The sequence below is a fragment of the Rhodamnia argentea genome, chromosome 11 (genome assembly GCF_020921035.1).
Source record: "Rhodamnia argentea isolate NSW1041297 chromosome 11, ASM2092103v1, whole genome shotgun sequence".
Classification (NCBI taxonomy): Eukaryota; Viridiplantae; Streptophyta; class Magnoliopsida; order Myrtales; family Myrtaceae; genus Rhodamnia; species Rhodamnia argentea.
Genome location: NC_063160.1, coordinates 5688409 through 5703959, shown reverse-complemented (window position 1 = coordinate 5703959; position 15551 = coordinate 5688409). Strand labels below are relative to the sequence as shown.

General features: G+C 38.8%; 1 protein-coding gene across 1 annotated transcript; it reads left to right on the top strand.

The window, feature by feature from the left end:
* Window positions 1-11229: 11229 nt before the first annotated feature.
* On the top strand, window positions 11230-12973 carry LOC115739426 (homeobox-leucine zipper protein HAT22). Its single transcript, XM_030672517.2, has 3 exons — window positions 11230-11767; window positions 11946-12025; window positions 12394-12973. Exons 1-3 carry the CDS (start codon window positions 11345-11347, stop codon window positions 12686-12688), a joined length of 798 nt encoding a protein of 265 aa, XP_030528377.1. The 5' UTR covers window positions 11230-11344; the 3' UTR covers window positions 12689-12973.
* Window positions 12974-15551: the final 2578 nt, after the last annotated feature.

Here is a 15551-nt window from a genome sequence, read left to right as displayed (position 1 = left end):
GATGACTTGGGAACCATTACACCCTTAGGTTAAAATCCAACCAGGATTACATCGTCTCTTTAGGCACTCCCGTGCAGCTCGAGCACCACTCTTATTTATACATACATTGCCCCATATATCGTCATCCAAGTCAATCTCTGTTTTTGACTTGTGAGTTATTCTCTTAAATAAAACTTTCTGAAGCATAGCTGCTAAGGATCCGTTCGTTTCTAGAAAAATAACTTCCAGAAAAATATTTTCCGACAATAAGTTCAGGGAAAATAAATGAGTTAAGGAAATTTTCCATTCATGAAAAAAATACACTCAAAAGTAGAGAAAATGATATCCTCTTTTTGAGAAGAAGAAACATTTTCCCTTATCTTTCATTCCTCCAATCCTTCACATTCCTTTTCTTTTAAATGATTTATACTTTCCTTTTCTTTTTTACTTTTTTAAAAAGTAAAAGCTTTTGTTTTCTACTTTTAAATTTTTCTCTTTTCTCTTTTCTTTTTCTATTTTTCTTTTCTTTTCCTTTCTTCTTCGGTTGGTTGCTGGCCAAGCAAGGCGGAGCCTTGCCTGGCCTTGTTTGTGGCTAGCCGAATAAAAAGGAAAAAAAATTTGAATTTAAAAAGGTAAAAAAATAAAAATAAAATTTATTAAAAGGAATGCATGGAGGCGATTTTTACTAAATGGAAAAAAATATTTTCTAGTCCATTTTTAAGTTTCAGTCAAATGCCAAAAATATTTTCAATTTTCTAGAAAATGACTTTTTGGAGCATTACATTTTTTTTTGTGAAACGAACGAAGCATAAACATCAATCAATATTCCGAAGTTCAATTGGAACTTGACCTTAATAAGAATGTCACAAGTAGAAATGGCTTTGTCATTTTAGCACATGCATACATGCATCATCAAATAAAAAATCAGCACATATAGTCAGCTGCACATACCTACCCATCATACTATGATTGGGAAAAGTACAATAGAAGTGCCATAACTTTTGTACGGCATTCACTTGAGTGCCATAACTTTCAAAATAATCACTTAAGTGTCATAATTTTCAAAAATCGTTCACTTGAGTGTCATGTTAACGTGGCAGCCAGAAAAGCTAACGTGGCAACCGGGAAGCTGACGTGGCACGTCGGAAAAGTTACTATAGCACGCCGGAAAGCTGATGTGGCACGTAGGAAAGCTAACGTGACACGTCAGAAAGTTATCGTAACACGTCACAAAGCTGACATGGCACGCGCGGAAAACTTACTGTAGCACTCAAGTGAATGATTTTGCTCCGACGTAGCACTCAAGTGAACGATTTTTTAAAGTTATAGCACTTAAGTGAACGTTTTCAAAGTTATGGCACTCAAGTGAACGCCATATACAAGTTATGCCATTTCTAGTGTACTTTTCCTCACTATGATCCAGGCATCCCCCAACACATGACAAGTTATCACATGAAGTCATCATACTCTATGTCTGTTTGCAAAAAAAAAAAAAAAAAAGGTTTTTGGTTATCATTGACATGTGATAAACTTGATAGATGAGAGCATAATTTGGTCATGTATGAATAGAATTATCGACAATGTGAAGAATCGATAACTTGAAATAATCAACAAAAAGTGGAGTTGACAATCTTGGATGCAACTGTAAAAAAAGTAATCGTCAATGTAGTGGAATAAAGCAACCATCGGACTAGTAGAGTTGAGGGAACCGTTAAGGTAGTGGAGTTGAAGAGACCTTCGATCACTATTTGTAACATTTGTCGGTAGCTTCTCTTTGTAACCTATATTTATTACTTCCGCTTGTAACCTTTTTTTGTAACTTCCATTTGTGACCTTTGTTTGGACAAAAGGACACAAAAAGTGCCAAAATTTGTGTACGACGCTCACTGCAGTGATAAAACTTTTTTTGGACCAGTTATGTGTTAATTTTTTTTTTAAAAAACAATCACTTAAGTAGCAACTCCGATCTATTTGGCTGGAAATTCGACATTGCATTTCTTTTTTATTAAGACAGGAAGCCGACGTGGCTAGCCGGAGATCCATTCAACAATAAAAAAGCCTAAAATTTTAGAAAAATACAAAAAAAAAAAAAAAGACAAGCTTAATTATATTAAAAAATAAAGAAATCTAAAAATTCAAAAAAAATATTTAAACTGAATATAAAAATAAGCTAGTTTTTATTTTTAAAAAAAAGAATGATTGAGAACCACTCGGCAAGTACTCGCTACTCGGTTCTCCACCCTTCTAAATTTTTTTTTATTTTATTAATTGTTAGCTTATTTTCAAATTTAATTTGTATAGTATGTTTGTATTTTAAAAATTTTAATTTTTTGCTCCTTTTTAAAATTTAATTTAATTTTTTAATTTTTTAGCTTATTTTTAAATTTATAAGTCCACATGGACTGAATTTTTACAAACATATGCCATATCATATTAAAAAATTTATTTATAAATATCACGTAGTCAATTTGTCCTGAATTTTTTTGATTTGACACTTAAGTGATCGTTTTTTCTCTGATTTGAAATTTAGACGAGTTGATGAAAAGTTTTGACACTAAAGTTTAGTGTCGTATACAAGGTTTGGCACTTTTGGTGTCTTTTTACCCTCTATTTGTAATCTCCGTTTGTAAGCTTCTTCGATAACTGTAATTGTAGGTTTCAAATAACCACATCATACTCTTCAGAGGTGCCCCACACAAATCAATCAAATTTACTATCTTTATCTTTACTTTCCTGCACAGCATTTTATTTTCCTTAGTTGTAACTTTCATATTCGCGTCGTCAATTAAATTTCGGCGTGTATCATTATGCGGTCATCGTCGATTAAACTCTAGTGTGATATGTCTACTTCTGGTTCTTTTGCAGCAATTGTACTTTCCAATCCTTGTCGTCTACTAAATTTCGCCACAATTTGTGTTTGTACAATACTATCAAAATTCAAGTTATAGATTCTCCTGTTATCTTGGATATATCATGTCTGGAGTCGCCACATGACTTATTCTCTATAAATCGAAGAAACATTTTTTATGAAAGATATTTCGTTGCTTGGAGAAATTTCTAGAGAAATTCCAGTGAAATATCTTTTTGTCAAGCCCATTGGGACCAGTGTGGCCAATTTGAGGAAATACAATTGTAAGTGCAAAGAATCAACTTGATCCTGACAATGCTGGTGATAACAACTAGTCATGTAATGATAGAGTGAGACTTTTTGAGTCAACGACTACACAACCGGTGAAAGAACAAGAGCAAGATGGAGATGTCAACATCTTGAGACAACTCATCAATGAGCAAAGAAGGCAGTAAGAGCCAAGTCCTGTGATATTGGCTACTATGAGGAGGATTCTCAACAAACATCAGAAGGAAACGACTAATTGCATGATGAAATTCGATGTGGTTAAACCAATGATTGTCGACACCTTCCATAAGGTCATGGACGAAGATCATTGAACCATTCAATTCAGACGCAAGTGAGTCCTACCAATCTTGCACCTTTTGGAATTTTACAACGGGTCAAAATTATTGGTACGACCAAAACCCGTGGGATGATACATGTCAATGGAAGTAATTCACAAATGGGATGAAATTATTTGTACAACCCAGACCTGTGGGACAGTACCTGTCAATGGTACTATCCAAACCTATGGAACGATACTTGCCAATGGAAGTAATTTGCAAAGGGTTAAAATTGTTGGTATGACCCAGACTTGTGGGATGATACCAGTCGATGGAAGTAATTTGTGAAGGACTGAAATTGTTTGTACAATCTAGACCTATGGGAAGATACTTGTCGATGGAAGTCATTTGCAAAGGGTTGAAACTATTGGTATGACCCTAACTTGTGGGACGATATGTGACGTTCCAGGCACGCGATCTACTAAGTACGCTATGATTTAATCTTTTAATATATATATATACGTACAATATGGTGCATGCGGAAGAGGCTTTAGAAATCACTCACAAGACCATAACAAAAGCAACAGGAAACAAGCACGAGCGTCTTATAGGTGCAGCCTTTATAGGTTTCACTACATGTACCTGTCATGTGGTAAAATCATCTACACACATTAGAGACTTGATTTCACATATTCATAAATTTATAACCCGATATGTATATATCCATCAAGGTCTTAAGAAAACAACTGGGACATTAACAAAAGGACAACCACTTCCCCCTTACTACGATCGCATTATCCTCTATCGTCACCACCACCATCCATAATTGCATCTACCCTACAGAACTGTCTAAAAAGTGTTTGCCATAACTCCCTCAACAAAAGCTTGCTTGTACACTAGCCGTCCACCAACAACGAGCACCACTACTACCCCTCATTGTCGTTATCGTCACTGTCATCGTCAGAATATATGTAAGGCAATCAACCTGCCAATTTGTCAGATGAATTCCTCACAAAATTTGACACAAAACGAAACAGAATGCTCACAGCCGGCATTCCTACATCTACCCAAAGAACTGAAACCAACAGCTGAAAATGCACCTTGGGAAACTTAGGGTCATGATAATCCTCCCACATGTGAACAAAGCCAACTCCACACCATAGCGAAGGGTGGGAATGGCAGAAGGAATTGACAAACCTAGCTAGTCTGAAAACAAATCAACAAACAACAGTGAGCTAAAAGCTCAACAAGTGAAATGACTAACTCGACATACTAAATAGTTAATTCATCACTCAAACAAGTAAGACTAAATACCAACCACAAGCATGTATGAGACTCAACAATGATTTCACACGCCATGAACAAGACTCTCAGCCTAACTGATGAATATCACACACATGGTCCCGTACATGGTTTGCTGTTAATTTTCCATTCTTAACCATTTATCCGTGGGACATAGGCCCTGGCTATTTGAGAGACACATACCTCAATCTCCGAGGGACGTAGGCCTCTATCGTGAGGGATAAACACCTCAACTTATTATTCATGGGACACAGGCCATGGGTACTCTCTTACTTAGGGCTTCCAAGGGACACATGCCTCAAGCTTCCACGGGACATAGGCCATGAACTTCCCGATTTCCTCTTGGATCCCACAGAGTATCATTAGGACACGGACGTATATCAAAATGTCCTCGTTGGGACACAGGCCGACATGATATACAATTTATTCATTAAATTTACTCAACCCCATATGCAAGCAAGTCATCAAACATACAACTTAGACATGCAGCAGACAAGACAACTAAGCTATACATACAAGACAGCCCACTTTCTCAAACCAAACACATGACTCATGCTATAATACTTACATGTAATGCAATTCGACATCACAATAGACATTCCAAGACTATGAGACACCATATTCTCCTTCGGTTTCAGCATACAATACCTGAGCACACCATACTCCTCATGCGACCTCAAGGCCGAACACCCACAAAAAGGGGATAAGTACAACATGAGTGCCATAACTTGTGTATGACGTTCACTTGAGTGCCATAACTTTCAAAACGTTCACTTAAGTACCATAACTTTAAAAAATCATTCACTTGAGTGCTACAAGAACTTTTCCGACGTGCCACGTCAGCTTTCCGGCATGCCACGTCATCTTTTCGGCGAGCTACGTCGGCTTTCCGACGAGCCACGTCAGCTTTTTGGCGTGTCACATCAGCTTTCCTACTGCTACGTCGGCTTTTCCGGCGTCCAAGTCAACATGGCACTCAAGTAAACGATTTTTGAAAGTTATGACACTTAAGTGAACGTTGTACAAAAATTATGACACTTCTAGTGTACTTTTCCCTGCAAAAAGACAACTCTAATCCGCATCATCTCAATGATAAATAGAACGATCATCCCATGGATTCATCTTGCCCAAGATCAACAAACTCCAATTCAAGAAATAGATTCAACATACAAACCGATTTCCTAATGCATGCAAGTTGATCTTCGTTTAAGCAGACCCAAAACCCAAATCATCACGTCGCACTCAATCAAGAGATGAACTACGGTCAAGTAGAGAAGTTAGGGAAGAGAGGGCCTATATAGTGGGGTGGGGTCAGCTAAAGGGTGGTGGAGTTCCATTCGCGCTCAAATTCCGGGACTGACTCAACCGAATCAAAACTCATACTGGCATTGATAATCCAATCTTTTCGTTAAACGTCATAACCGTACTCCACAATCCCAATGAAAACTTCAATATAATCCGTTTTACTCATTAAACAAACATACAAAGAATTGGGATACCATGATACCTATTGGTGGAAGTAATTTTCCTAATACTATAATTTTCAATTATGCTCCTCAAACTCTTAATCAATTAAATAACGAAAATAATTTAGACCAATTGATCCCACCACCAGTGAGGATTTTAAAGGCCTAAAAAATCCTATATACCCAGAACCTAATAGGCAGGAAGGTCAAGTTTATAGACCTATCTACCCTGAACCTAGGGGGCATGAAAGGTGTCAACTTGCAAATTCTGATCAAGTGGCTAGCTCGAATTACAACAATTAGGTGCCGATAGAGGAATGGTTAGGCTAGTATATAGAAAGTCACATCCTAATTAGGTTAACACTATCGAATCATCTAAGGAAATTTGAATTTCCTAACTTCGCTGTTTTCACTTCGAAGATGATTAGTCGACCATTGAATACATTGGTTGATTTATGTCCCAATGTGGAGAGGCGAAAACAAATAAATTCTTAAGAATTTGATTGTTCCCTTTTTTATATCAAAAACTAACTTTAATTGGTATATGAATTTATATCCTAATTCTATACATACTTGGGCTGAGATGGAGAAACAATTACATTATTAATTTCTTGGAATATACATGAGGTATTGATTGCTGATTTGGCTAGAATCTATTAATACAATAAGTGCACTATCGACCTGTTTGTTGCTTAATCAAACATGGCTAGAAATAGATGCCTTACTTCACTCTCAAAAAGAGTTCACAAATTTGGCTTTGAGTGGATTGAAATTCAATCTTAGAGGAAAATTCGAAGGCCAAAATTTTACTGATTTATTTCAATTGGCAATGAGAGTGTCTAAGTATAAGAAATTACCTAAGGACGGAGATAGAGAACCACCTGAAAACTTTATATAAAACGTCCCTCATGATGAACCTGGTCAAGATAACATTCGGCAAGACAAAAATGAAACTTGCCGATGACAAAGGGGCACATGATGACTCTTCATTATTTAATTTAAAATAATTGAATGATCGATGAATCATTCAATTCTTTTAAAGGTGGCATTTGTTTGCACCAAAACATGACCGATTTTTTGTTATTATCAACATGTGATAAATTTAGTCAATGAGTGTAGAATTTGGTCATGTATGAATACAACTATCCATTACGTGATGAATCGACATCTTGAATGAATTGAAAAAAAGTAGAGTCGACAATCTTGGATGTAACCGTCAAAGAAGTAACAGTCAACGTAGTGGAATAAAACAACCATCAAGATAGTAGAGTTGAGGAAACCGTCAAAGTATTGGAGTCGAAGAAATCATCAATAACCGTTTATAACCTCTATTGGTAACTTCTATTTGTAACCTTTGTTTGTAACCTCAATGGCAACTTCTGTTTGTAACTTCCGTTTGTAACCACTATTTTGTAACTTTTGTTTGTAGTCTCTATTTGTAACTTTCATTTGCAACCTCTAATTATAACTTTCATTTGCATCCTCTGTTTGTAACGTTTGTCGATAACTGTCGATTGTAGTTTTTAAAATGCCACATCGTACTCTTTGGAGCCCCCTCCCCACGCACACAAATCGATCAAATTTACTATATTTATCTTTACTGTCATGTACTGCACCTTATTTTCCTTAGTTGTAGGTTTTAGACTTGAGTCGTGGATTAAATTTCGGTGTGCATCTCTATCCTAGGTTATGCAATGTGGATTAAATTCCGACATAGTATCATTACATGGTCAAGCTTTGTTGTTTATTAAATTGCAGTAGGGTTTTTCTATGCTTGGTTCATTTGCTACAATTGTACCTTTCAATCCTTGTCGTTGATTAAATTCCGGCATGGTTTATGTTTGTACATTACTATCGAAATTCAAGTTGTTGATTCTCATATTTTTCTGGATATTTCTTGTTCGGATTCGCCACAGGATCTATTCTCCTTTAACTAAAAATCGAGGAACAACTTTTGGTGGAAGATATTTTGTCAAGGGAGAATTTCCAATGAAACAATGTCATTTGTTATGACCTAAGTAGCATTGATATCGACAAGTGACATAATACGACACGATACAACGATACGTCATTTCTAAAAGAATAAAGAATTCCGACATGTTGTATATTAAATGCATATTTTTACATAAACATGATAAATTATCATATATATAAATAAATATCAGCAGTGAGCTTATTCTTATTCTTTTTCTTCCGTTAGGAATTCACTATTAGGTCTTTTTGGGACTGGTTGGGCATATTACTTTTGGGGTGATTGGATATATGACTTAAATATATATAATTTTAATAGATTTACATTTTGACTCCCTAATTTATCGAAAATGCATAAACTTGATCCGGTGCATGTCGACATGGTATGTTGGGATGCTGGACTTCCGTGTCGTTGGTATGTCCGGAGCGTTGACCTTGTGTCAATTGCATGTCGAAGAGTATCGTAGTGTCTGACATGTGTCCGACACGACATGGATGGCCCCTAAGAGTGGTCGTGCATCCTAGTTTATCACATGTCATTATACATCAATTTTATGTCCTAATCATGCAGACATGCATTCATGTTTCCAAAACACACAAGTACACACGATAGATTGAGTAATTTCCGAGGGCAAAACATGATGCGAACCTTTTCACTTGATTTTCTCTCCAGACAAAGAAAAATCATGTTCATGTTTTAGGAAATAAAATGTTAAACGGAATTTAAAGGACTTAATCGAAATGAAGTATCGCGTGGGCGATGTAAGGTTGCTAATGCTTCCAAGCACGTAATCGAACCACCAAGCAATAGGCCCATGATTTCACAGCAGACCGGTCACACCTGGATAGTTTAGTCCCCTAACACTATTAAGGATCCTAATGTCCAATTGGCCTAGGTTAATTTTGATTGGTGGCAAATCTATTTGTTTAAAAAACCAGAAATCGTCTTAATTTCACCCATTGAAGACCACCCTGAACCTTAGGATTGCAGGAAACGGTCCGGAGGAGCCCACCACGAGGCAACGCCGTTGAACACTTGCGGTCCACCCGGGCTCCCTAATCCGGGCCGTCTAGAAGTGTACTCGCAGGTGAGCTACAACCAGAACGAACACTATTGTGCTCACGGTGGACTCGCGTAAGACTGCTGGAAATGGTATCAAAGACACGGTGGGAATGTTGGATTTCAGGCATATCTCTGATCTCATATAGCCTAGATATGGATTGCTACATGGGAAGATAAGTCTCATGCAACCTTAAATCGATACGGCTCGTTTTAGATTCATCTGGAGCGAGTGAGCCACAACAAAAGTGGTAGGGGGTGTCAACATAGAAAGAGATCGTAAACAATTAAATAAAAGCTTCAAAGCCGAACTAGCAACAATATCACATGGTATATCAGACAAGCACATGGGTTTGATATTGAAATTACCTTCGTTCCCCAACATAGACCCACAAGATCTCCACTGATTTGAATGTGCAAGGCGTGTGATTGATTACCTTTAAATCCTTTTGCTTCACAAATAATAAGTTCTTGGACACACCATGGTCTACGATCATGGATGATTTGACCATTGTCTCCTCCGGAAAATGATGCACCTCTTCCCCACCATTAATGGTTGGTCCGTGGTGACCCATCAGGCTCTTCATCAGCTTGAGATGTAATTCCAATCATTCCACAGTTCTTTCCTGCTTATGGATCATTGCATATAAGTGAAACCTTCCCGTAATAGAAGCTCTGTCCTGTTGTTATCAACAGTCTCCTTTTCTTTTTCCTTTTTTTTTTCCCCTTGTTTTTTTGGCCCCCACTTTCAGTAATATATAATGGAATTATTAACATTTTTTTTTTCAGCTTCCAATCATGCTTTTTGGGTGACCTAACTCCTCATCAGCATAGCCGACAAAGCATTATTGAATGCGCTTGTACATGTACAGATTAGTAGGCCCCAATGCACACCCCATCAACTTTCTAGTTAAGCAAAGATCCGGATTCTTGTTGATGAATCATATTCGGCACCATTATAACTCTTTGAAAACTTCAATGCTGTCTTGTACCTACTTTGCTTGCTTCCCTCTCTCTTTTTAATTCTTTTTAATTTTTTTTATTTTGGCCTTTTCCACACAACAAACAAAGAGCAAAGAAGCTATTTTCGATGGTAGATTTAGATAATGCGCATCACTTTCTAATCTCCACATTCATGATCAAGGGAAAAAAACAAGGCAACCATCCCCTTACTATTAAAATAGAATTGAGATTGGTGAGCAAGGTGACATGAACCCAATCTCTCTACCCAAGTTCAACAAGGCATGGGAGTGGGGGACAGTTCATGTGGGATGTCATCAATAGAACCAAAAGCAACATCCAATCACCTAGCCTTCTGATGGAACTTTTCACATCAATTATAGTTTATTAATCTGGATGAAGTTGTGTTTTTTTTTTTTTTTGTTGCTTTGTCTACTTAGGCTTGACACAAAATCACCAGCTAATGATGATCAATCAAAAGCACTACCCACATAGTCATTTGCCATCATGGTATCCACAGATGCTTATGTTATTGAAAGAGAGGAAAAACGAGACATATATCTCAAATCCGAAGTGCATATTACATAGCTAGTATATATGTAATTTCGTTTTGTCCCCCCTTGTTTTTCATATTTTCTGATGGGAAACTGGGGCACAAGCTGAAAACCATAGTTAAAATCTGTACGTTATTGGGTGGCAAAGGATGAACGAATCACTCTGTTGATGTCGTGTTTCCCACTCCCCCATGTGAACCCATTCCCTTCCCCTGTTGCTCTGTATTCTAGTATCCTTTCAAACAAAGTTAGAGAGAGAGAGAGAGAGAGAGAGAGTAGGTTCCTAGTTCGTCTGTTCTTTAGAATGCAGATGACTGTGGTGGGGTTCAAATGGTCAACCTTTGTAGAGAGAGAGAGAGAGAGAGAGAGAGGACTTTTCATATTTTCCAATGAGATTCGTTCTTATACTCATTCCTTCGTTTGATTAATAATCATAGCCAGTAGCCACCCACCCACCCAACGCCCCTCTCTCCCCCATCAGGGAAAAAAAAAAGAAAAAGAAAAGTCTCATCATTCTTTCTTCTTATTTAGACCCACCTCTTCTCTCTGCCATTCCATTCCACACCTCTCTCTCTCTCTCTCTCTCTCTCTCTCTCTCTCAAGCTCTCTTCTTCATCTTCAAGAACGCACGCACCAGATCAATCTCACGCTCTCTTCAGATGGGCATAGATGATATGTGCAGCACCGGCCTTGTTCTGAGTCTAGGCCTCGAGACCCCGTCCAAGATCGAAGCCCAGAGGCAAGCCAAACAGGGTCTTGACTTGGAGCCCTCCCTCACGCTGTGCCTCTCCGGCGCGAACAGGGCGACCTGCGACGAGCGGCCTCCGGCGGACCACCTGTACTGCCAGGCGTCGCCGCACAGCCACAACAGCCTCAGCGCGGTGTCGTCGTTCTCGAGCCCGCGGGTGAAGAGGGAGAGGGACCTCAGCAGCGAGGAGGCCGAGGTCGAAACGACGCGGGTGTCCTCGAAGGCGAGCGACGAGGACGACGACGGCGCGAATGCGAGGAAGAAGCTTCGGCTCACTAAGGAACAGTCTGCGCTCCTGGAGGAGAGCTTCAAACAGCATAGCACTCTCAACCCTGTAATCTCTCTCTCTCTCTCTCTCTCTCTCTCTCTCTCTCTTTCCAAGGTCCTCGGTTGACTGAATGATCTGTACCATCGTAACGACCCACGATTCAATTTCTTCTTCTTCTTTCCAGGATTGTTTGGTATTGATTGTCGTTTGTTCTTCCTTTGGTATCTTGTTTAACTGGAAACAGAAGCAAAAGCAAGCTTTGGCGAGGCAGTTGAATCTACGGCCGCGCCAAGTTGAAGTGTGGTTTCAAAACAGGAGAGCCAGGTAATAAATAGATTCCTCATGCATTTTCCAATCTACTCAAGTACATATAGGCCATAACATATACTTTCCTCATAGATACTACTTTTACTCCGAGAGCAAGTTCACAAGTGCGACACGGCAGATAGCGTTCACGTAAATTCTTACCCGGAAAAGATGCAAAATTTCCTTTGCACTCTTTTACCATTTTTTGAGGTGGTGATTTATTTTAATAATTCAGAACCATAAAACGTTTTTAAAGAAAAATCGATGGTTACCCTTTTCATGAAGCACAAGATACAAACTAATGCACGGTTTCTTCATAACGTTCATGTACACATTACCTACAAAATCTGGACAATATATATTTAACTTTCATTTCTCTTCATCAGGACGAAGCTGAAGCAGACCGAGGTGGACTGTGAGATCCTCAAGAAGTGCTGCGAGACGCTAACTGACGAGAACCGGCGGCTGCAGAAGGAGCTCCAAGATCTCAAGGCCCTGAAACTGGCCCAACCCTTTTACATGCACATGCCCGCGGCAACGCTCACCATGTGCCCGTCGTGCGAGCGGATCGGTGCGGGGCCGAGCGTCGATGGCGCCACGCCGACCAAGAGCCCTTTTTCGATGGGGGCGAAATCGCACTTATATAGTCATCACTTCACCAATCCTTCTGCTGCTTGCTGATCCGAAGTTGTTAGGGTTTTAGACATATTACAGAGAGAGAGAGAGAGAGAGAGAGAGAGAGAGAGAGAGAGATAGACTCCAAAATCACAACCCCTATAATTTTTGCTTGAGGGCTTGTAGCTAGTTAAAGATCCAATGTAATTATCTGTTAGGGAAATATAGTAAAACTCCTGATGGATCATCCCCCCTAGTTTTCTTTCTTCTTTTTTGGGATAAATCTGTAAATGTTTTAGCTATATATCTTGAGATTATCAATGGAGGAATTACTTTAATTTATTATTTTCATTTCCTTGTTTTGTTCTGTAAAAGATTGTTGATGTTTAGACGCCTTTGGCCGCAGAAAAGTTCCTCCGGTCCTATTTGATGACGTCACTATTACCGCCTTACACGTACGAGAACCCATCACTTCGATAGAATACTAAAAATTAAGGTCGTGGGACTTTGCTTAGTAGTACAAGGAGGGAATAATCGCATTCCCAGGACAGTCTAGAGATTTCCGAAGGGTTTTTCAACGTTAGACAGCAGGGATTTCCCATCTAATCATGCTTATGACTTTTAACACTACACTTATTTGTTTATTAATTTTATTTTTTGCAATCTCTCTTGAACTCAAAGGAGCAGAAGACGAGACAAAATCATGCCATCCATACCAAAAGCGCAAAAACATTTCCCCCATTTATTTCCCTCTTATCCTTGTACTTGTTTAATTTATCAAAGAGATGGGGTAGGAAACCTTTGCTAGTTATAGTCATGCTTCGAATACCAAATCTCCAAGTAATCACAATAATTCATTAAGGAATAAGCAAAGGGGGAAGAGCATGAGAGAGAGAAACCTATGATGGCGGTCATTATTAAGTAGGTAAAATGGAAGATGGAGGTTAGCTCACGTGTATAGACCTTTTTAAGTTTCAGTTGATTTCGGTTGATTAGAGAGAGAGAGAGAGAGAGAGAGAGGCGTGTAGATAAAGAAAGGAATAGAGAAATAGGGATAGAAAGGAGGTGATGGGATGATGATGAATCGCTTGTGGTTCCCCTTTGTTTTTTTTTTTTTGGGTGGGGGAGAGAGTTGAAAATGAAGAGAGAGAGAGAGAGAGAAGGGGAGTCATTGGTCTCGCGAGATGCTTCGGCTTTAAGGAGACCGGTGGGTCATGCACCACGTGATGTCCCCATGGGCCTCCACCCTTTTTACTTATTTCTTTTATTTTCTTTCTCTCTTATCTTTTTCCCGCAAATCTCATCATGGGGATTTCCCATGAAGAAGGTCAAGGCCTTGCCTCCTCAAACCTTCTAGTCTCGATAATGAGACGGGGCCCCCCGCCGGCTGCCCCCCTTCATCCGTCCTTTCCATCATCGTCCCTTTCATACTTGAAATTTCCCAGCTCTCTCTCCGAATAGGAAGTCCAAGGAAAGACCATATTGAGTAAGTTGATGCACAAAATTGGTTCGTGGAAGTCTATGTTCGGGTCGTCCTGATTACGTAGGTGTATGTGTGCCCGAGAGTATCGCTTATATGTACTCGGCCGAAAACATTTCAATCCTCGTAGAGCTCATGACACGATGCACAAATACATTAAAAAAAAAAATCGCAAATTTTTCTTATTTGACTGCTTGACAAGTACCACCGAGGACACTCACTCGTTATAACAATCTTAGATATCCATGAATGATTCAGTGTCTCGTTATTTTATCAGTCAATGTTCAGACTCCTTCCACCGCTTTACGAGTAAATTAGTAAATACACATTTTCGGACTCAATCAGTTCATCATAATGGGGCCGAGATGAGTAGGTTAATTGAGTGGAATATAACAACCTAGTTATATTCTTATCGATACTCAGCATTTGTTTTTCACTTTACTATACATCATATGATAAATTACAAATGGATGTTTTAAGAATGCGAAATCCCTAACAATAAGAAAATTAAGATTCACAAAATAGTAATATTGAGGGATATTACTTTGCAGAGCTATCTAATACATCTGTTCTGAAAAACCCTAGCATCATTTTTCCGCCACGGCAATGGGGAATCCCCTTAACTTACGATACGAGGTGGTCAAGTTGACGGTCAAGATTGAAAGGTTTTGCGAGACCCAAAAGGCACCAACGTTGGATGCACGCTACCATGATTGGTGTGGAGGACTAAAAAATTGACAATTTGACAATAATGGGGCATGTGAGAAGTTTCTTCCTATCATAACAGTCTACGCTCCATTCAATCGTTGCCTGAAATTGAGGGGCGAGTGTTGTGTGCGTGAGGCCTTTTAATATAATCTTTGATGGAGGGGACTTTCGAGGAAAGTCCTCTTTGATCAATCACCGGCTACAATCACTATCATTGCTTTTGTCGACTCTTCAACTCAACTCCCCTCTTTTTTTTCTTATCTTTTTGTAATTAGCACTCCCATTTTTACCAAGACAAGATGATATGGGCATTGAAAGGGATTGGAGGAGGTTGCGAAAGGGTCAACATGTATCTAGATAAGTGCACTCTATGGGGAATTCTTTTCTTCCCATCAATTAATGTGGCGTGGGTACTATAGTTACCATTGAAAATGTCCAATTTTATTATTGGAAGATGGACATGTACACCCATTTTGTGGTTGGCATGAGTGCTGGTACTGGTTATGACATCCGAGGGTTTTAATAGTCTCAATTTTGTACGCGAAAGAGTTTTGAGTTATTAGGGAACGTAACTAATTGTATTTTCAACTGTCAATAATTTTTTGCTTATTTCGAGTGACAATAAATCACACTTGCTGGCTGTTCATTATTCCTAATGGGGACAAAAATGAAATACACAAATTCGAGTTAGAACGATGGCCATCATCTGAGGGTTTAATAATCTCGATTTTGTACGCAAAG